General features: G+C 38.1%; 1 protein-coding gene across 1 annotated transcript in view; it reads left to right on the top strand.

Moving 5' to 3' along the window:
- Positions 1–23,512, top strand: part of LOC135196438 (translation initiation factor eIF2 assembly protein-like) — a gene marked incomplete in the record, with an annotated part of 51,249 nt that extends 27,737 nt beyond the window's left edge. The window contains 6 exon segments of the mRNA XM_064223272.1: positions 4,061–4,183; positions 8,449–8,579; positions 15,477–15,646; positions 17,522–17,600; positions 21,712–21,806; positions 22,357–23,512. Coding sequence (XP_064079342.1) covers positions 4,061–4,183; positions 8,449–8,579; positions 15,477–15,646; positions 17,522–17,600; positions 21,712–21,771 — 563 coding nt within the window.
- Between the last annotated feature and the right edge of the window lie 6 nt (positions 23,513–23,518).

Raw genomic sequence — 23,518 nt, forward strand, 5'->3', positions numbered from 1 at the left:
GGACGGTCGAACAAGCTCCTTCACCTCCTCTACTGCGACAGAGGCGTTTCTACGTGTCTTCGGACATCGTATTTATATATCCCTTCGGTCCTCCTGAGGTTTCGACCTCGACGAGGACTGGAATGAGTCGGAGCGGTATCGGCTCTCTCCTGTCAGGTGTCGATCAGCCCACCCAGACGACGTTCACAGTGGCGGCAGACCCTTACCTACAGTGAGAGTTCGTAACCCTCCTCGGAAAACGTTTTCTCCTGACATACGTTTCCCAGACTCTTAGAGGCCATCGCCGCAAGGCGATGGCTGCTCCTACTTTTCTCCAACTGCTAGTTCCACTGGGAAGGCGAGCGAGTATCCAATTCCTCCCCCATTCCCTCTCTCCTTACGGGACCCGGTCCAACAGCAGGCGTACGTTCCAGGGGCATCGAAGGACGTAGCATGGAGACAGGAGATCAAGACCATGCTGAGAACTGTAGAAATCGGTACGGATCAGTCACCTGCTTTACAGCCGACTCTTCCTGCCGGAAAAGTCTACAACAGGCTGGCGCCAGTGATAGATCTCTCTTCCCCGAACCGGTTGGTTCGCCAAAACCCGGTTCACGATGGAGACGGCACGCTCAGTGCTCGACTCTATCAGGGAGAACGATTCATGCTTTCAGTGGACTTGAAGGATGCGGATCTACAAATACCCATTCATCAGTCCTCCAGAAAGTACCTCCGCTTCATCCTCGACGGGACGGTGTACCAGTTCAGGCCACGTTGCTTCGGTCTCTCAACCGCCCCACAGGTGTTCACGCGAGTGTTCACTCTGGTGTCTGCTTGTGCCCATTCGCACGGGATACGTCTGATGAGGTATCTCGACGATTGGTTAGTCCTGGCGAGCTCCCGCTCGCAGTTGCTACAGGACAGGGATCGACGGCTCGAGTTCTGTCGCGATCTGGGGATCGTTCTGAACTTCGAAAAGTCCGATCTCGAGCACAAGCAGAGGATGAAGTACCTGGGTATGCTGATCGACACGGTAGCAGATTCAGGGAGGCAGCCAATCAGTTCCTGTCTCGGCAGGAACAGGTAACTCAGCAATGGCAAGTCGTGATCGGACACCTGTCGTCACTCGGAAGCCAGTCCCTAACGGGCGTCTTCACCTGCGGTCCTCTTCAGGGAGACCAAAGGAGAGTTGGTCACAGGCGACGGATCCCCCAAGCCTTCCATGGTCACTGACACAGGAGGTGAGGCAGGACCTAGCCAGGTGACTGGACGACAGGAACCCCTTAAGAGGAGTGCCTCCGGGCACTCTCCCCCCGGACATGCAGCTGCTCTCAGACGCATCGGCCGAGGTGATGGGGTGCACACCTGGAAGAGGTTGCGGACTTCAGGAGTGTGGTAACTGAGAACGACAAGCACCTTCACATCAATGTACTGGACTAAAGGCAGCGTTCCTTGCTCTCCAAGAGTTCCAGGACCGCTTGATGGGACACTCAGTGGTGTTGATGTACGACAACACCACGGGTGGTGGCTTACGTCAAACAAACAGGGGGGGCCTAGTGTCTCTCCCGTTGTATCAGTTGACTCGGCAGGTGCACGAGTGGGCCGAGGCACACTCAATAGAGCTGTCGGCACGCTACATTCCAGGGAAGGAATGTAGTAGCAGACACGCTCAGCCGTCGGGATCAGGTGATAAGGACCGAATGGTCTCTACACCAGGACGTGGCGGAAAGGCTCTTCGACCTGTGGGGGCGACCAGTCGAGGATCTGTTCGCCATCCGGCACATCAGGAAGCTCCAGGTGTTCTTCTCGGCCGTGCCGGAATCCCATGGCAGCTGCAGAGGACGCTCTTCAACACCCGTGGGACAACCTCTTCGCCTATGCCTTTCCCCCGTTCAGCCTGATTCGCAAGGTGATCAGTCGAGCACTGGTCATCCCGAATCTCAGGTGATCCTGATGGCTTCCAAATGGCCACAGGCCATTTGGTATCCGGACCTGCTGGCTCTTCTCGCAAGAGAACCGAGAGAGATTCCCCATTGGCACAACCTTCCTCGGCCACCACACGTCGAGCGGTACCACCGAGCAGTCCAGTCCCTACGTCTTCACATGGCTGGCTGTTATCCACCTTTCTCTTGCGTACGAGAGAAGCTTTTTTCGTGCGCAGCAACAGAGATGGCTGGAAACGTCCGTCAGCCTCTGCAGCTGTGTACCAGGGGAAGTCGGCCGTCTTCGGTGGTTTGGTGTTGTAGACGGGGCCTATCTCTTCTCAGAGCCAATCTTCAGCAGGTAGCGGATTTCCTCGTTTTTTCTTCGCCGAGGAAGCTCCTCTAAGTTCCCACAGTCAAGGATACAGAGCCGCCTCGTCGCTCCTCCTGAAACTGACGGGATTGGACATCTCGAACTCGTTCGAGATCTCCTTGCTTAGGAGCAGCTTCCAAAGGTCTTGCCAACCCAGGGAACTCAAATGACCCTCGTCTTGCTGGACCTGGCATCGGCGAAGAGAGTACGGGAGCGTCATGCAGATAATGATGTGGATGAGATGCTGCTTTGTCCTGGGAGGACGCTACGGCGCTATCTGAAGAGAACTCGACACCTCGGGCCTGAGTGTCGACGCCTCTCCGTTAGCAAAGGGTCAACAAGAAGAATATCAAGAACACTCTTTCGTCCTGGCTGCGGTGAGGTCTTCAGGAGGGCGTAGGAGGCTGATGGTAGTGACGACATCCGTACGTCCCGTCCGAGAACTCACGAAGTCAGAAGAAGTTGGCCCTCGTTGGCGTTTCGTAAGAACTTCTCCGTGGCGCAGGTATGGAAGGCAACTTCCTTATACCTCTTGGATATTGCCCATAGGTCCTTGGATCGGTTTCCTTAGGACCCGTGGTGGCTGCTCAACACGTCGTCTAGCTAACCCAGACCCTAGCAGGCTGAACAGCATCGAGTCCTGGTGTGACTGTATGAATAGATAGTGATGAGAAAGTGACTGGCTTCTCTTTCTATCTTTTTTCTTCCCCTCTACCCTGTGGGTGAGGGATACGGTCATCACCCTGCTGGATAAGGACGAGATGCCGGTGAGCTATATGACAGAGCACCATCCTATCCCCTATCCCATTCACGAGGATGGGAGCAGAATATCCACCACTTCCTTCTACAAGGGGGGAAGTGGATGCCTACAAGAGTCAAAACCATGACTTTAACTTTGCTCCTGTACAGGAACAAGTTCTTACATTGCTGGTACGAAGAGATACGCTTGCCTCTCTCTTAGTACTCGGTCCAGAGGTCTGACCATTGATCCTGCGGTGCACACCCCGATCAATCGGACAGAGGCTTGGATCCCTCCCTCGCTCTTACGACCAGGGAGGCTTCCAAGGTTGGGCGAACACCAGTCTGTTCACAAAAGACTCAGATTCCACCCACCAAGAAGTGAGTCTTCCTATTGTAAAAGGACCGAAGGTTTGTATGCCGTGTCGGAACAAATGACAATTTGTCCAAAATTGCATTTTTCCTAACTATACAAACCTGAGGTCCTTTTACACATAGCCCCACCTCATGCCACCCCTCACTCTGCAGTTTTTGCTTGGGCCAAAAGACAAAAGTGATTTGTTTACCTCCCAGTCGCGCGCGCGCGCCTGTCGGACAAGCAGTTAACTACCGAACCCCTTGTTCGAAAGCTTACGACCTATCCAGCTGCCGCTAGTACCTTCCTATTGTAAAAGGACCTCAGGTTTGTATAGTTAGGAAAAATGCAATTTTGGACAAATTGTCATATTGATTAAAAATTTGTCATTTTTTCTACTGTGCTTGACTTTGTAAAAGGTACTAAAAGTATTTAGCAGCAGCCTTTCAGACCCATCTGCATTGCTTGGTCTTCTCCCACTTAGTTAGCCCATTTAATTTTGTTATGCTCTCCAGTTTTTACCTTGTTTTTAAAAACAGTTCTTTTGGATTTGCCATATGACATTTTTTATACTAATTTATCACATTACTGTAGTAATATTGATGGTACAGTATCAGCACTTCGGAAACGTAGTATGGTAGGGCCTTTCATTTCAAGTTTTCAGGTTAATATTCTCCATTTCTTTTATTTCAGGTATTTCTCAAAGGGATGCTACACAAAGTTTTTCATCAGTTGTCCAAGACAACCGTAATATCCGCAATGACATCATCCATTTTTGGAATGAAAGGATCAAGGATAAGTTTTCCTTGGTAAATTGTGAGTACATCACTTTTAATTCAAAATATTTAGTGTTTCTTTATGAAACTTAACTAACCATACTTGTTAAACTTAGCCTAGTAAGATCAGATTATGTTTTCTGTCTCTTGGAAGTGTTACAGTACTAAGTCATAGAATTTTCAGAGCTATACAAGATAGCAAGATTTTTTTTATGTCATGTCCTTTTTACATGTTTGCTATTAGCATTTTGGAAATTTGCTCATTTATCCTCAGAATTTACACTCTGTTTTGTAAAGAATTTAAATTTACTTTGTTTGCTCATAGTCTTATTATTTGGTCCGCTGGTGTGAAAGAGTATTCTTGCCAGCTGGGAATCAGTGGGGTAGGAAGTCATGGTTACCGTACTGCACAAGACAGCAAGCCTAGTAGTACAGGGTATACAGATTGTTCTACATGACATGACTCCAGCACCACTCCTGGAATTTCATTTTTGTATAATTTTTTATATATACACATAGAAATTATTGGCAAATGCAATACAACGGTTGCTTTTTATGCCAATTTTATCTCTTAATATCAAAATAGAAACATTAGGCAGTTCTCGCTCATCAGTGGCGTTGGTTAACCAGATTTTTGGCAACAGTAAGTGATTTTCAGCATTGATAAATGGTTTATTGGTGCCAGTAAACTGTTTATTGGCACAACATTGTAAACCCCTTTTATTACCATAACTGTCGCTCATTTTTGTGAAACCCTCACTATTAACATGGGATTGCCTACTATATACAGGCAGTCCCCGGGTTACGACGTTCCGAGGTTACGACGCTTTTTCTTAAATATTCATTGAAAAATCTGCCTTGGGTTACGACGTTTGTTCCAAGGTTACAACGCTGACGCTTCTGACGCTCCAAGTTAACGACGCTTTTAAAAAACGCATACTATGATAAAAATTCTTTATAGTTTAGCACAGTATATTAATAAAAATAAGTTTCTGGTTAGATTACAACAAAAATTTTGAGGTTATGATGATTTTCGACACTTTATGTCTTATTTTTCGAATTTTTTTAGTGACGCCTCATATGCGGAACTAGTTTCTGAGCAAATGAATACTAGCTTGCGATGCGCAAAGTTTATAACAGTCCAAAAGCGCAAATAGTAATGAAAAAATTATTGCTTGCTTCCAGTAATATAACAAAACTAAGTTTCTGGTTAGATTACAACACAAATTCCAAGGTTACGATGGTTTTTCATGCTTTTTAACGATACCTCATACGCAGAACTAGTCTCTGAGCGGAGGGCGCATAAATTAATTTACGCTTTTAAACTGTATGGTAACCATAGTCAAGGATAAGGAACGCATTCTCAAACAGTATACATATCCTTTAATACAAAACAGCAAAATATCATTGAAACATTATTTCACTTAAAGAATCCATTTATACTCTACTTAGACTTGGATATAAAAACCATAGTTTCTCTCTCTCTCTCTTTGTATTTTCCGACGAAAATAATCACTAATTAGTGTATTTTGATGTTTATTTTCATGACTAAATACATTTTTATAATACAAAAATGATTTACTAATTTTCAAATATTAATTTTGATTAATACTGTATTAGTAAGTTTAATAAGTTGAAATGATATCACATAATAAAAATAATAATTCTCTCTCTCTCTCTCTCTCTCTCTCTCTCTCTCTCTCTCTCTCTCTCTCTCTCTCTCTCTCTCTACTACAAAGATGTATGTTTTTTGTATGATAAATAAATGATTTACTATTTTCAAATATTAATATTATTATACAGCATAATATCAATTCATTAAAGAAAATACCATAGTGAATTAGTAAGATTTTAGCTTATATATTTAAAAAATTATGGAAGAATGAAGGAAATCCTAGTCTTCTTTCTCTAACCTTTCTTTCTTAACTCCATACTAAAACTGACAGATATATCAAGTTCTGTGACAGGAGGGGGAAGAACTGCTGTGTTGCCATCAAGTGCTCATGAAATTCCCCCCCCCCCCTCTCTCTCTCTCTCTCTCTCTCTCTCTCTCTCTCTCTCTCTCTCTCTCTCTCTCTCTCTCTCTCTCTTTCTCGTTTACTGAGACTCGAGATTTTTTATGCACTTGTACTATTTGTTTTTAATACTTTCAAATAATAATAATAATAATAATAACTGTAATTACAAAATTCATATGTGATAGTATTTTAAAGAAATACAATACTAACCTATCCATGTCACTTTTAATTAAGGTTAACCTCTCTCTCTCTCTCTCGTCTCTAATCAATCTCTCTCTCTCTCTCTCTCTCTCTCTCTCTTTTGCCACACAAGATAATAATGTGTCATAGTGGTAACTCCCTCCCCCTCTTTCGCTGGAAGCGTTATAAGTATATTTTGAGAGAACTGAGAGAGATAAACACACTCTCTCTCTCTCTCTCTCTCTCTTACTGAGATGAAAGAATTTTTATGGTACTAGTATGTAAAATGTTTATTGATAATTTCAGTTATTTAATAATAATAATAATAAAACTGTAATTACAAAATTCATAATGGTCGTATTTTAAAGAGATGAAAATGACCTTTCCATTTCACTTGTAAAGATAATTCCTCTTTCTTACTGAGATGAGAGAATTTTTATGGTAGATGCACGTGTTTATTATATTTTCAAATAATAATAATAATAATAATAATAATAATAATAATAATAATAGAAGTAGTAATAATACGATAACTAATTTCAAAAGAAAATTCTTCCCTTTGTCTTTTTCTGTATCAATTTCCCTACTTCATAACTCCAGTGACACTCGGAGCTGGGAAAGTAACAATGCCATACAATGGTCAACGAATTTTAATGGTTTTATTTTATCGTTTAATCTCTCTCTCCTCTCTCTCTCTCTCTCTCTCTCTCTCTCTCTCGCCTCTCTCTCTAATCTCTCTCTCTTGTATTTTAATGAAAAATATACAGTAATTTGTGAATACACAGTGTTGCACCTGAAAAAAAGTAAATTAGTGATAATTTTAGAGATACAGCCCTAAGAAAAATTGCAAATTAGTGAAATTTTTCCCTGTGGACATGTTTTCAACAACGTCGTTCCGGCTTACGACGGATTTTCGATCGGGTTTATGACGCGTCTTAAGAACGGAACCCCCGTCGTAACCCGGGGACTGCCTGTATTACTATACATAGTACTGTGTACTTTGTTACAAATTAACACCTAGGAAGAATAGCTATTATTATTATTATTATTATTAATTATTATTATTATTATTATTATTATTATTATTATTATTATTATTATTATTATTATATAAAGGATATAACTTAGTGCCATGTTAGTTTACCCGTGGGCTTCTTTTCCACATCCTTGTCATTTCTCCCGTACATTATTATTTTATCAATATCAGTGATTTTAATTTTTATTACTACATGTTATTTGAAGGGAACACTTTGCTGATAATATCTTATAAATTTCCAAAATTCAGACAAAAATTCTGTGGCACTGTATGGCATCCATGAATGTATCGGTGCACATATTCATTCCAGTTTGTCTGTTTTGAAGTTGTGGGGGATTTTCTAGCTCCCCTCCTCCAACCTTGACCTAGTGGTTTAGCCAGACTATTGCTCTAATTTATTTGGCTTGCATTGCTTGCACAGGGCTGTCCCAAAAAATGTATTATCTTTATTAAAAAAAAAAAAAAAAAAACCTTAGATTTTATTTATTAAAAGCTTTTGAAAAATTTTATAAAGGTTGATTGACAGCAGTGATAGAACAAAACTCCTTTGTTTCCAAAACTTGACATTCATTGTTGATTGTATTTTGGATATTGACAAAAAAAAAATTATTAGTGGTTTTGTATAAAAAGATTAGTTTTTCTTACTATGAAGTATCTTGTTAATGTTGCATCTCTTTTATTAGATCTGTGAATTTCTACTAAGATGAGAGGTGAAAGTTGGAGATTGTAATTTGGTAGCTAAGAAGAAATAGAGCAAAGGAGATTGATAAAAAGTGCAACAAAATTCAACTTGTTGTTGAAGATAATGTAGCAAAGACATGAGTGTATGCCATGCAGTGCAGACTAGGGACAATACCCACATCGGGGGCTTTTTTTTGACAGAATCTAGCCATGACCCTATTTAAAACAAAGGACAAGAGTATGAGTGCCACTTGTTGATTTTTGCCTATCTGATGTTACCAAGAAACTTTATATCACAGTTTGTGTACTTTATCGACGCTTTAACGTTAACAATGTTCACAGATGGAGTTTGTTTTTCTATTGCGTGATTTTCCATGTGTTTATTTGCAGACACGTTTGATGTTTATCGACCAGCTAGAAGAAAAGTGATCCTTATAGATTTCAATCCTTTTGGTGTGACCACAGACAGTCTGTTGTTCCAGTGGCACGAGTTCAGAGTCACTGCAGTGTGTGATGCTGAGGTTAGTTATTGAAGTGTATTATCCTTTGATTTTTGCAGTTCTCAGAATTTAGTGTTCTGCATCTTGGTTTTTTTTTTGTTTCCACAAGTCATTTGTTCTCTTTCATTCTGTATGTATCCTAGTATGAATTGTCTTTTATTGCTGGTCTTTGTTTAGAGTATTTTGCCATCGTTTAGTTTCTTTACTTCTCTAGTAATTTCAATGATGTTTCTATAGTCCATTCACATAAGGTAGATTCTTGTGCCTACGAGATGTTTGTTTGGCGGCCTCTGATTGGCTGGTACCGGGAGGCAGACTGCTCGCTCAGTGGGTCATATTTTCATTTGTTGCTTAAAAAACTAGCATTATGTTTACATTTCTTCATTTATCTCACGTTTTACAACAGATAGGAAAGGTTTGGTCATACCAAAGGATTCGGTATTAGATGTACAAATAATTAATCTTTTCCTGAAATCAATAAGTTAAAATACAAAGGAATTACGAGTAGAAGTGAAGAGAAAAACATTTCATTCTTTATACTTGTTTTTATTTATCGTCGGATTTTGCATAATTCATGAGATCAAGATAAAATAAAATCTTGGGTTTTTAAACAATAAAATCACCCTGAATACGCAGGTGCTTTCAGATTTTAGATGCGTGTAATATGTAGAGAGAAAATGAAGAATATGTCTAATTATGTTGCATCCGTACTTGACTCGGTTTGACAGTAGTTCCGAGAGACGCCTCTCAGCTAGAGCCGTTGGCGCGTTGGCAGTTGCCAATTGGCGATATGAGAAGTTTGCAGTTTCGAGAATATGTATTTACCGAATTATTATGTCATTACATTTTCTGTAAATAAATGCATAGATTTCCCATTATGACTTTCGAACATTTTTACTCAAATATCATATATGTCCGTATTTCTGGACATATCTGATAAAAAAAAGTAAATAATCAGATGGATGCATCTGGGTGTTGGCTTCAAATTAGTCTAGGTGAGAAATGTGCATGATTCATGAGGCTCACTGATAAATAACAGAACTTGTTTCTCTGGCCAATAACATCAAAAGCTTCTGGTTTTCATGTGTTCCCTCAATAAACAAAAGTACATCTGTTTATTTCTTACCATAAAATTTGTTGACGATGTAACGAATATAATATTCTGTCTTTCTCAGAATTGCTTGAGCTACTCTTACACCAGAATGTTTATCTCCTTTATATACATGTTACACCTGACAACATGTATACAACAATGTTTAGGAAAAATTTGCTTAGTTTTCTCCTTAGGTAGTTCATTATTCTTGAATCATTTAATTCATACCTGAGTTAGAATAGCTCCCGTAACCATTCCCAAGCCCCTGCATCATTGTATATATATATAGTACATGTAGGATAATGAGGCTAATCAGAAGACTGTTATATCTTCATCTTTTTAACAAAAAGTATGGAAATTCATGCAGATATGTCATAAACACAAAAGAAAGTCATGCACAGTAGACTTACATTGGTATGTCATTAGGCTGTTGATATGAACAAAAAGAAATTAATATCTTGCAAATTCTGGTGTAAGAGTAACTCAAGCAATTCTGAAAAATACAGAATATAATATTCGTTAAATCATCAACAAATTTTATGGTAAGAAATAAACAGATGTACTTTTGTTTATTGAGGGAACACATGAAAACCAGAAGCTTTTGATGTTATTGGCCAGAGAAACAAGTTCTGTTATTTATCAGTGAGCCTCATGAATCATGCACATTTCTCACCTAGACTAATTTGAAGCCAACACCCAGATGCATCCATCTGATTATTTACTTTTTTTTATCAGATATGTCCAGAAATACGGATATATATGATATTTGAGTAAAAATGTTCGAAAGTCATAATGGGAAATCTATGCATTTATTTACAGAAAATGTATTGACATAATAATTCGGTAAATACATATTCTCGAAACTGCAAACTTCTCATATCGCCAATTGGCAACTGCCAACGAGCCAACGGCTCTAGCTGAGAGGCGTCTCTCGGAACTACTGTCAAACCGAGTCAAGTACGGATGCAACATAATTAGACATATTCTTCATTTTCTCTCTACATATTACACGCATCTAAAATCTGAAAGCACCTGCGTATTCAGGGTGATTTTATTGTTTAAAAACCCAAGATTTTATTTTATCTTGATCTCATGAATTATGCAAAATCCGACGATAAATAAAAACAGGTATAAAGAATGAAATGTTTTTCTCTTCACTTCTACTCATAATTCCTTTGTATTTTAACTTATTGATTTCAGAAAAAGATTAATTAATTGTACATTTAATACCGAATCCTTTGGTATGACCAAAACTTTCCTATCTTTTGTAAAATGTGAGATAAATGAAGAAATGTAAACATAATGCTAATTTTCTAAGCAACAAACAAAAATATGACCCACTGAGCGAGCAGTCTGCCTCTCGGTACCAGCCAATCAGAGGCCGCCAAACAAACGTCTCGTAGGCACAAGAATCTACCTTATGTGAATGGACTATAGTATGTACCTTTTTAAAGGTTTTAGACAAAAATCTTTTGCATGTTTATTTTTGCATTTCTTAATCTTAACCACTGATTTCCAGGGAACATTCCTTTGACCTGTTCACAGTGAATTATATTTTATATATATATAATATATATATATATATATATATATATATAATATAAATATATATATATATATATATATATATATATATATATATATATGTATATACGTATATATATAAACATATGAAAGGCTCAACTTACGAAAAATTTGAGTTACGAAAACAAATACGAAGATTTATTTGGCTCTACATACGAAAATAGTTCAGGATACGAAAGGTTGTTGCTGTAAAGTCCCGAGATTTGCCCGGACCACCGATAACAATTTTAAAACTCTCGTGCCGCCAACTGAGTAGACTCGCCACCATCCTCCCACTCTCCCATTGGTTCCTGATGCTAGTCACCGCCATAAGATCCTGCTCTCCTATTGGTCACCATCTCTCCCATCGTGCATCTATGTTGCGGCGTGCTTCTTCAGCCACTCGGCAGCAGCATCGTTATCGTAAGTACGCGGAATTCGTTCGTTTTATACGATTTCGTTTATTATCGTAAATTCGTTAGTGATTTCGTTGTAGTACTACTTCATCGTGTTGTGTGAGAACTTTACTACATACGTATGCTACATAACTTAATTACGTACAGTATATACGTAGTCATGGGTCCCAAGAAAGTTGAAGTTCACGGAAAGAAGAGGATGCTTTCTTTGGAGACAAAGATGGAGATTATCAAGAAGTATGAAGCTGGCATGCATTGAGTGTGATCGCAAAGGAATATGGCCGAAATCCGTCGACGATGGGCACCATTCTTAAGCAGAAGGAAGCCATCAAAGCAGCTACACCTTCAAAGGGGGTGACTATTTTATCTAGCAAGAGGAGCCACGTGCACGACGAGATGGAAAGGCTGCTTCTTGTCTGGATAAAAGACAAAGAAATTGCTGGCGATACGATAACCGAGACGGCAATCTGCCACAAGGCCAGCACTATTTTCGGCGATTTGATTGCCCAGGCCGAAGACGACGGAGGAGAAGGGACATAGACGCCAACCCCAGACTTCAAGGCTTCTCATGGGTGGTTCGAAAAATTCTGTAAACGGACTGGCATCCATTCGGTGGTGCAGCATGGGGAGGCGGCCAGCTCGGACATGAAAGCGGCCGAAGCCTTTAAAAAGACGTTCGACGAGATGATGAACAAAGGAAGGCTACAGTTCTCAGCAAGTCTTCAACTGTGATGAGACTGGCCTTTGTTGGAAAAAAAATGCCTCGTCAGACGTACATCACGGACTTTCTTCGAACGCCGGTGGGGATTGGAAGGTGAAGCCCCTATTTGTGTATCATTCAGAGATTCCTCGAGCCTTCAAGGCCCACAAAGTGCTAAAGGAGAAGCTTCCAGTGATGTGGAGGGCTAATGCGAAAGCCTGGGTAACGAGACTTTTTTCACCGAGTGGGTAAATCTGTGTTTTGGCCCAACTGAAGAAATTCTTGGAAGAGAAGTGCCTCCCTCTGAAATGTCTGCTGTTGTTGGACAATGCCCCTGCTCACCCTCCTGGCCTCGAGGAAGATATCCTAGTGGAGTATTCTTTTATCAAGGTTCTTTATCTTCTGCCTAACACCACCCCTCTCCTCCAGCCCATGGACCAGCAAGTGATATCGAACTTCAAGAAGCTGTATACGAAACATCTTTTCAGGAGATGTTTCGAAATCACCGATACCACAAACCTCACCTTGTGTGAATTTTGGAAGGAGCATTTCGATGTTGTGATATGCATCCAACTCATCGATCAAGGTCAGCAGGAGGTTTCGAGGCGAATCTTGAATTCTTCATGGAGGAAACTCTGGCCTGACGCCGTATCCGCCCGAGACTTCTAGGGATTCAATGTGGGTGAAGCTGGTGCAGATTCAGGAACAGTTGATGATCCTGAAACTGTTTCGCAACCAGATCTTGACAAGATCATTGCACTCGGCAAGTCCCTGGGCTGGTCGTCGTTGAGGACAACATTGATGACCTTCTCAAGGAACACCAAGAGGAGCTTACGACGGATGACCTGAAGGAGTTGGAGGCCATGCAACAAAACGTCGTTCAAGAAGAGTTCTCTAGCAGAGGCGAGGAGGAGGATGACGACCCTATAACAACGGCAGAAATGAAGGATGCTCTAGCTGCTTTTCACAAGGTGCAATCATTTGTAGAAAAGAGACACCCTGAAAAGGCTTACAAAGGTCGTATGCTTGTGCAGTTCATGACGTTTGCCTGAGTCGTTTCAGGAACATTGTGAAAAGTAGGCAGAAGCAATCTTCCTTGGATAGTTATTTTTTAAAGATGCCTTTAGTAGGAATAAGCAAAAAGGAAGATCCAATTGATACTACGAAAAAACAGAAAGTTGAAAGTGGTGAAGAAATTGAAATGTTGTAAAAAAAAAATTTTAATTATAAAAAAGTAAAAAAAATGTAAAAATCAAGAAAAGAAAAGAAAAAGATAATTTTAAGTTTTTGTAAAGTTAAGTGTTACGGTTTTGTTAATGTGTTTCGTAAAGTTTAGTCTATGTTTCCTGACATTTTTAATGTGTTTTGTAAAGTTAAGTGTACGTACTACGTAGTAATTTTTCTGCCGTTTGTCCTCCTCCTCTGTCGCCACTTTCGGAGATAGCCTCACTCGAAAGGTAAGGTTCCACATTTTACTACATACGTACATGTTTATGTACAGTATTTCTTATATACCATGTACACTGATACACTTTATTTACAGGTACATATTAGTAGTACGTATTAAGTCAGGTATTGAATGGTCCAAATTGTTGTATTTCATTGTTTATTGGTCAATATAGCTTTATTTTAAAATTTACTGGGGTGTTTTTGTAGGGCTTGGAACGAATTAGGCAATTTACATGTAAAATGTGGTTCAAGATACGGAAAGCTCAGGTTACGAAGGCCGCCTCGGAACGGATTAATTTCATCTGTTGAGGTACCACTGTATATATATAGTAATGACTTATTGCTTTGTTCACAGTAATGGTTACTTTGTTGTTTTCATAGTAATTTCTTTTAATGTTTCATTTAAACTTTGTGAATAACTTTTTCTTCATTCTTTTATTGTTACACTTCTCCTTGCATGTGGTAAACCTCATGGAAAGTTATTATCTCAGCTAGCAGCATTTAAGGTAAGCAGTTCTTTCAGGTCGTCGTTGGCAGTGCCTTTGTGCAAGAGCCATTGTTTTTCCTCGGTGCTAGCAGTGGCCCTTGTTATTGTCTCCCGAATCTTGTCCAAGAGGCTTACACGTAACTCCTGCTATACAAAGTTCATGTATGTGTGGTTCTTTCCCAAATCTTGATGACTTGCTTGACTTGGATGTCTCTATGTCCTTAATAAGTCTCTCACTGTGTGGAATATGTTAAGGCTGCTACCTCTGCAGCTATGCTCTCAATTTACTAAAATGGAGCACAGGTAGTAGTACCTCTTGCCGGATTAGCCTTGGCTTCAACTCTTGAGATGTGTAATGTTTTAAAGTATGGAAGTGATTGTCTTTACAATTTTGACTTTTCCATTTAGGCCTACAGCCTTTATGTTGAGGTGTGCTCTTCATCTGTTAAGCTTATTTTCTTGCTAGGCTATTAGCTATGTTTGAGTGGGGTGCAAGTGTGAATTTCATTGCCTTGCTCTTGTTTTGCCAGCTGTTTCACTGCTATAGGTAGTGTTGCCTCTTTCAGTACTATCTTTTCAGGCTCATCCCCATGTCTACATCACTACTTTTTTTTTTTATCATGCTAAACTTGTCACATGACATCACCTGCTGCTTGTGTTCTCGGTCCTTGTGTTATGATCCTGTTTATTCAATGGCAACAATATGACTAAATGGGTCAGTACAAAAGTTGGATTATTGTAAAACATTGTATTTTGGAATAATCAGAATACAGCAGTACGACTGATGCTTATTAATTAAACCATGCAAATATTGAAACTAGTTTCATATAATGTAGGCAGAGTCCTTATTTGAACCTTGTATGTGTTTGTTTCATGAATTTTTTTATTTATTACTTTGGATTATAATTTGTATATATTTAATATTTTATACCTGTTCTACTAGAAATTATTGCAAGTTGCCAAATACTGTAATAGTATATCTCATGAGTGGCTTGCACAGCTGTCGTCTAACTTTGTTATAAGAGACCACAGTAGTTTGAGTTTGTCTGAAAAAGATGTGTTGCTCATCACAGAAAACAGTTACTTATAGCCTTTAGCTTACAGTGGCACACTAGACATTCATCTTCTCTTACACTCTGTAAATCAAATCCTGTGTTTTGTACTGTAGTATCATAGAAGTATTTTGGCTGAGTTTTTGTTTGCTTTACAGGGAGAGCATGGGGATGATGCAGAATTGAGTGAAGAGCTTGAGAGATTGGGACTTGAAACAGTGAGAAATGGTGATAATAGAGAGCGTAGTCCATCTCCACTATCCATGGAAGATAAACCGGAATTTCGGTATATTGGTGGAGCTACAGGAGTCCAGCCCCATTCTTACTGGCAAGTATTCTATAAGTGAATTTAAATCAGTAGTGTTCAGAAATTACAAAAATTGTAAATAGCTATTTCTTCAAATTTGAAGAATGCAAAACAATCTAACACTAAGCACATCTTTGTTTGTCCAAATTTGAATCTGCTACAAATGATAAATCGTGGAAAACGGGTCTATAAGGTCTCAACACATGCTTAATTATAACCTGTTAGCTGGCCTGACAGTTATGCTAACTTCTTAAGGACAGACAAAGTGCATGTATGTGTAGAAGACTTTAGCTCATGTTTCAGTTCACATGCATTTGTCATCGAGTAATATTGACTATGCTTGTGTCTTAATATCCTTGTTATGAAAACAGTATTTGACTTTATTTTAATAGTTAAGGGGGCCGGCCGGTTAATGCCATTTTATAAGGACAGGACTTTGATATTCCTACCACTTAATAAGGTGACTTGGGACATCTCCAAACCACATATGATTTTCGCCTCTGACCTTCAGTTTTGTGACACCAGGGCGATTTATCCTAAAAATAACAATTTTTCAAATTCTATCTCATCCCTTGATATTTAATATTAAGACTACCATATATAGATCTGATGTAGACCTCCAATCAAGTGAGGATTATTTTTTCTAAAAGTAATTTTTTTGCTAGATATGAATTTTTCATTAGGGTAAAAAAATAAACCCTATAAATCAGGAGAAAAAAATTTATAAAAAAGACGAAACAAAAATTGGAAAAAAGGGCTTGATATGATTGTTCTATAATGTCTTTCTGAGTTATATACAAAATTCCAATGTTACAGCTTTAAAACGAAGTGAGAAGATAGATTTTGAAGGTCAGTAAGTATAGTTTTGAGATATGGGCGTTCAAAGTTTTACTTCGTATTTTTATAAACAGTGTCAATAAATAATGACTATTATGAATGTATGTTTCATTTTTGTGTATTAATAAACAAAAACTATGTTATTTAACATAATTTAATCATTAATGATGATCCCATTGCTCATATATCGTAGCCTGGGGCACTCCTTCCCACGCAACTCTCTCTCTCCTTCACTAACTCGGCTTATTACAGCGAATTTTCTTCTTTTGTATGTTAGCGAGATGTTTTCCTTGTATTTTCCTCTTTGGCATGATGAAATTCTTGCTGAAACAAAGATAAACAATCATAAATGCAAGAGAATGTCAGGTGAAACTCGAAGGTGTACTCTCTTTTTACAAAGACAATGTTAATACGTACATCATGATTATTATGACTTTCATATTACTTTTTGGGTGTTAATAAACGAAAACTATGTTATTTATCATAAATGAAGATCCCTTTACTCAAAGATCATAGCCTACGCAACCCTCCCTCCCTCTCTTCACTAACTACGCTAATATCGCGTATCATATGACGAAATATTTCGTATATGTATTCTCAATTACCATATGAAGCTCCATGAATTTTTTCATGACTGAGCATTTTTCACCCTGTACCCTCATATATAAGGGTTCCGGCCAGCCTCCTTAAAGGGCAGTTTCTTAGGTTTTGTCACCTCATGAGCTAGGTCTTTATTTAAATTTTAAGTCACTTCATGAGCTAATTCTTCATATTTTACTTATAAAACTTCATTTACTTCATAAAATAAGGTTATTTCTTAGTATTATTACTGCACTGAATCTTAAGATAATAGATTGCCAAGAGCTGATAGGCTGAGATTTTGCAACTTTTTTTTTCTTTTACGTATTCTTCCCTCATATATACATACACACAAATGTATGTACTGTATGTAATCAGAAACAAAAACCCTTCTGGTGAACAATAATAGTTCAGATGTTAACTTGGCTGTTTAAACTTGATAAACAATGCATTCTGTTGTCATTGTTTTTTCTTTTGTAGGAACTACGGCCTTCCTTCAGATGTACGTGATCTAAGTTCTGGGGAAGATGCTCAAAAGTTAGTGGATTTACTTCAAATGGTGGGTAGAATTTGTTTGCTTATTTTTTCATAGATGTTTTGTGTAAACATTAAGAGATTAAGTGATTCTCTTGTTTAATCCAGCCCTAACAAGAATTACCTTTCACGTTATGAATATATTCCAGATTTCGTTCTCCAGCAGTGCACTCTTATATCACAGTATTTGACATCAGTTCTTATAAGCCCCATGTTATTATAACTATAGATTCTATTTGTCTTGAGTGCATAAAAAAATATGGTTCACATGATATTAGAAATAAACTGACTTCATGATGAGAAAGTTTATAATTGTAATCATAATTCTTTGCCTTATCTGTAACATTTCTCTTCTCATACTTTTGATATTTGAAATAAGCCCTTTGAATATTTGTTACAAGTAATTAATATGGGCAGTTTAGACAGCCACACTTGATATTTCTCAGCGTACAATATTTTTAATCTGAAAGAGAAGTACTTCATAAATTTAAGATTCTAATTGCCAGAAATTCCATATGCAAAGGTGGGAGATTTGAAGGAACTGTTGGCATTTCACATAATGGTCTTTCTTGTCATTGATGTCAACAAGGGTAGTAGTCTTGTGCTCTTATGAACTAATTGATATACATACAGTACCATGTACAGTAGAGACCCGGTTCACGACCGTATTAGAACTTGACATAATCGGATTTCGCCACTAAATTTCCAATAAACTTTGTATCTGTTTTCAACCAAAAAACCAGTTTCCAACCCCAGACCATATGATGTTTGTAAACAAAACTGTTTCCGCCAACCGCCGCTAGTTGGCTTCATCCAGTGCTACCAAATGTAGCATAATTTCATGTTTTTTAGCATAATTTGACCCAAGAATTGGAGCTTAGCATAATTTCTTTCACACTTAGGGTTCTAGTACAATTTTAGAATGTATTTTCACTAAAATTTTAAATAAAATGCAGAAAATTCCTCAATTTCATACACAGCCATAGTTAATATATGTATCTTCCTTGTGAAATTGCCTCAAAAGCAGCACTAATAAATGAGTTGATTGCTAAGTTTGAACCCAATTAAGGAATGTTAAATTTTGTGAATATAAATAAATACTCACAGTGGCATGACAAACGATCAGTAAAGTGTGAATAATGTTTTTTCTTCACGAGTAAAGAATTACTTTTTTTCCTTTTTTAAGTTTTATTTTTTTCAGTAGATATCAAAATTTTAATTATGTCTGAAGTGATTTTCACATAATTTTCAAGTATTTATTCATTGTGTGTGTGATCTGTTAAAGAAAAATGGTGCTTCAGTGGCATGATAATGATCAAGTAATAAGTACGTATGTTATTCTTCTTGAGTAGAGACTGGTTTGTTTGTTTACCTTTTTTTTAGTTTTAATTTTCAGTAAATATCAAAATGTTATATTTGAAGTAATTTTCACACATTTTCAAGTACTTATTAATTGTGTGTGTGACCTGTTAAAGAAAAATGGTTCTCAGTGGCATGATAATGATGCAGTAATAAGTTAAATGTGTATGTTTTTCTTCACATTTGTATGTGTGATCACACATTTGTCAAATAGTATACTAGTGATTGCATATCAAATAGTATACTAGTGATTGCGTATGTGATCTATTAAAGAAAAATGGTGTTTTATTTCGAGTTTGCTAACATGTAAAGACCATCAAATTATTAGTTATAATATTGTCTGTTCGTAACTTTGTATCATTTCACCTAATATATAAATTTTTAAATTTCCATTACATCGTTGTTTTAGCTCAAATGTATTAGAGAAATGAGATAATGATAGATTAATAGCATAATTCTGGCACAAAATTGCACCATATTTGGCATAAATTCTTGCTTGGACCGACTAGCATAATTTAGCAAAACGGTTGATAACGCTGGTGACGCCACTCAGCTTGTTTAAAGTACGCAGCTATTGTTTACAAACATTCAAACATGTGTCGTGTCTCGTACACCTTGCGCGCATTTCGTTTGCTTTTTCGGTAGTATCAACTCTATACGCAGTTACCTTTTGATTCATCATGGGTCCCAACATTACTACTGGCTATCTATGTTCTAACCTTTTGCTATTGTTAATCTCTGAAATAATGGAAAGTGTTTACATGGCATCTCGCATTTTCCTTCTTCTAAATGTTTCCATCATTTCCAACTCCAAAATAAACCTAAGTTTCGTCTATCCTCTCCTCTGCATGAAAGTGATGAGCGAAAAAAAGATTTAATCAAGCACCCTTGCTTGATTTTTTTTTTCAAGCGTAGACCTATTCTAAAATCATGCTCACACTTGAGGCTCGCGTTTCAGTAGCAAATGCAATACGTATTGAAGTGTTAGGTTTGGAGTGAAGGCAATGTTACGTACGTAGGTTACATGTCCGGTTCGGTAGCGAATGCAATCTTTAAGCTTTGTTAAGCTTGCCGGTAAAGAAGTGGTTAGCCATAGCTTAAATCAGAGAAGCCGCTATGCCATATTAAGTGCGTAGTAATTAAGAAATTAAGACGAATCTTTTATGTCGTACTGTAATACGTCAATGTTTACGTGTAAGATTTGGTAGTGAAACCAGTTACATACGTAACATGTTCGGTTCGGTAGCAACGCAATCTAAGCTTTTTAAGCTTGCCGGTAAAGAAGAGGTTAGCCTTAGCTTAACTCAGAAGCCGCTACAGTATACATTAATTATAGAAATTAAGAAGATTCTTTTATGTCTACTGTAAAAATACGTCATTGTTTACGTGTGAGATTTGGTAGTGAAACCACTGTTACATATGTAACGTGTGCCGTTCGGTAGCGAACGCAATCTTAAGCTTTGTTAAGCTTGCTGGTAAAGAGGAGGTTAGCCTTAGCTTAAATCAGAGAAGCCGCTATGGTATAGAATAATTATACAAATTAAGACGATTCTTTTATGTCTAGTGTAAAAAGACGTCAATGTTTATATATGTAACGCGTGCGCGGTAACGAACGCAATCTGTATGCTTGGTTTACTATAAGCGTCCTCGTAAAAAAGAGGTTAGCTTGATATTAATGCTGGTACGAAGCGTCCTCGTAAAAAAGAGGTTAGCTTGATATTAATGCTGGTACGTAATGGTATAGTAATTATAGAAATTAAGGAAGTAAGGAGTTCTTACTTATACGTACGTATGTATATATGTACCATGCAGTACCATAATAATTGTCAAAGTCCAATAAGCTTGAAACCAGCCCTGATATTGGACAATTTGCCGTAAAAGACGCACCTTTTTTATAAGGACATTTATGAAACAAAATCGTTAGTATCATAACATTTACTGAAAGATAATTTTCAAGCGATTTTGTGTACAGTATTGCAGTCGACTTCGTATAAGATTTACCATAAATTAATATCGAATGCAAACGTTTCTACGCTATTGTTTGTTTACATCCATAAATGCGGACTTACTGTAGGCAAATTTTCTTAAGTTTTGATAAATATAAATTGGGTTTAATTTTAAGTTTATTAATTTACTGTAATAATTAGACTTGCTTTTCAATGTTTTTATTATGTTAGCAACACTTTTTATGGCTACCCACTACACTACGTTCTACTTACTAATCACCTAGGTAGCCTTAGCCTATGGCGCTTGGTCAACAATCGGTTGGACGCAGGCCAGTTTTCTTTTATACTGTATATTATACATTTAAAATTATAAATATACGTTTAACATGATATTTATTTAACTTTTAACTTATTTAGTTGTAATTTACATGTAATGTATTGTATAAAAAGGCAAGGTTAGGGTAATAACTGATGGTCAAGAATGGATTAATCCATTTTCAGTTATTTCTTATGGAAAAACTTGATTCAGTTCTCGAAATAATCGAATTTCGACGCTCCTTCTGGAACAAATTATCGTCGAGAACCGAGGCTCTACAGTAATTTAATTAATCCAGATTTAATTACTTGACAGTCCCAATTGTGTAGCTGGTCACTGTAGGTAAACAGTTGATGGATGGTTAGGGAGGCTTCTGGAAGTCTGTATGTTACTAGTTGGCTAGAGGCTCTGAAGATGCAAATGTGCTGGTTTTCTATGATTATAATTTACATGAATTTTTTTGTTGATCATTATGCATACATGATAGTTTAAGAATGATATTTTTTCTTCCTCAGACACAGAGACAACAAGAAAGCGACTCCTCTGAAGATGAAGGGTATGGGCTGAACAGATGAAAGCCACAAATATTTTTAATTGCTATAAAACCATGGTATGGTTGCTCATCATATTTTTTTGTAATTTATGTTATCTAGTAGTAATCAATTGTGTAAAGAAATTAAGATTTTTATAAATAAATTTATTTCACAAATATCACAGACATGAAAATGCTTCAAAATTACTTTCTGGAGTCAAAGTAAGTGTCCATTATATTAATTCAATACAGATGACTTATGTATATACTCCATGAGCAAACAGGTTCTCAAATGACAGATGTGCCATGCTCTTTGTAGAGGAACTTTGAGATACTAAAAAACTTAGTGAAGGGATTATTGAAAATGGTAGACTAATAAAAATGGTAGTCTAGTTAAAACAGTTTGATAATAGTATATGGTACAGATCCCAGTTTGAGAGCATTGCACATCCTTGAAGAATGCAGTTTTTACAAGAACACAAGTTGCAGTGTGAGTTTTTATATTTGATTTACCACTTGGAATAAATTTCCTACATACCTTGCATGTTTTTCAGAGAAATAAAATATATACTGCAAAAAATTTAACAATGTTTAGTGCACAACACTAATTATTTTGCATTTTTCCTAGGTATGCAAACCAGACCCTCATGTAGGTGTATTCCTCAGTGCAGGCTGCAATTGATCATTGAAATTTAGTAAAAAGGTAGTTTACTGGTGGTAGTAGCGTGAGTCGGGAAACCCTCGTTCCCCAAGCACTCTTTCCTTTGGCATCATGGACAAGTTCTTTCAAACACAGTGGCTTAGAATCTCAGCTGTCAGATTGTCTGTTCTCTAATAGCTCCTACATTACTTTTGGGAAAGAGTGAGGAGGTGCCCCGAAAGGGACCATTCAGAAGAATAAGACTATTCTTCCTTAAACCTTTTGCAAGAAGAGGTATGATATCATGTACTATCTCTTTGGTGCCCTTCCTACCAATACTAGTAACCTTCTTAACTCTGCCATCTTTTTTCAGATGAGAGACTGGTGACAAAGAAGTTAACAAACTTGTTCAACTACAGATTGAACAATGCTGCTGCCTAGAAAGGGGGAAAAAGGCTAAGCCCTCCCAAGGGAGTCATTCTAAGAAGACTGACAATTCCATCTAAGAGTAATCTGCATTTAAAACTTACTTGGGTATGCCAATGGTAGGAGATGGAATGTAGTATATAAGCTTGGCTGTCAAGTAGAAAACTTCCAACCCAAGGATCAGATGTAGCACCAGCCTGAGATCATTGTCCTCACAAATGAGCACAATGATCTCTTAGTAAATTGATGTTTCATCTCTGCTCACTGGGGTTCTGGAAAAGTAGTCATCCAGTCCCACCAGTTTTCCTTGTACAACGTGAAGCAAAAAACAAGGTCGTGCAACATTGCACAGCTGCGAATTCTCACTTCCTTGGAGAGTGTACCTCCAGTGTAGACATCTGGAAGCTGTGGTGACATAACTGAAAACTGCAACCAGGAACCAGTTCTTGAAGGGAAATGCAGGGAAGAGAAGTCCTAGAATGCTAGGAACTACTCTAGCACTGAAGAAATGCTCACCGTGTCCCAAAGGACAAAGGAAGAAAGGGGAAAGACGATGATCTGGGCAGGAGCAATTCTGACGACAGATGCATGGTGGGGGAGGTATGTCTGGGGAAAGACACTGGTGTGGCCTGCGTTAAAGGAGGAGAATGCTCGACTTCTGGAAATCCAATGCTGAAGGGGGGGTTAAGTAGCTCTTGAAGCTATGACACACAGCAATGAAGCA

The sequence above is a fragment of the Macrobrachium nipponense genome, chromosome 17, assembly GCF_015104395.2.
Source record: "Macrobrachium nipponense isolate FS-2020 chromosome 17, ASM1510439v2, whole genome shotgun sequence".
In the NCBI taxonomy this organism is placed as follows: Eukaryota; Metazoa; Arthropoda; class Malacostraca; order Decapoda; family Palaemonidae; genus Macrobrachium; species Macrobrachium nipponense.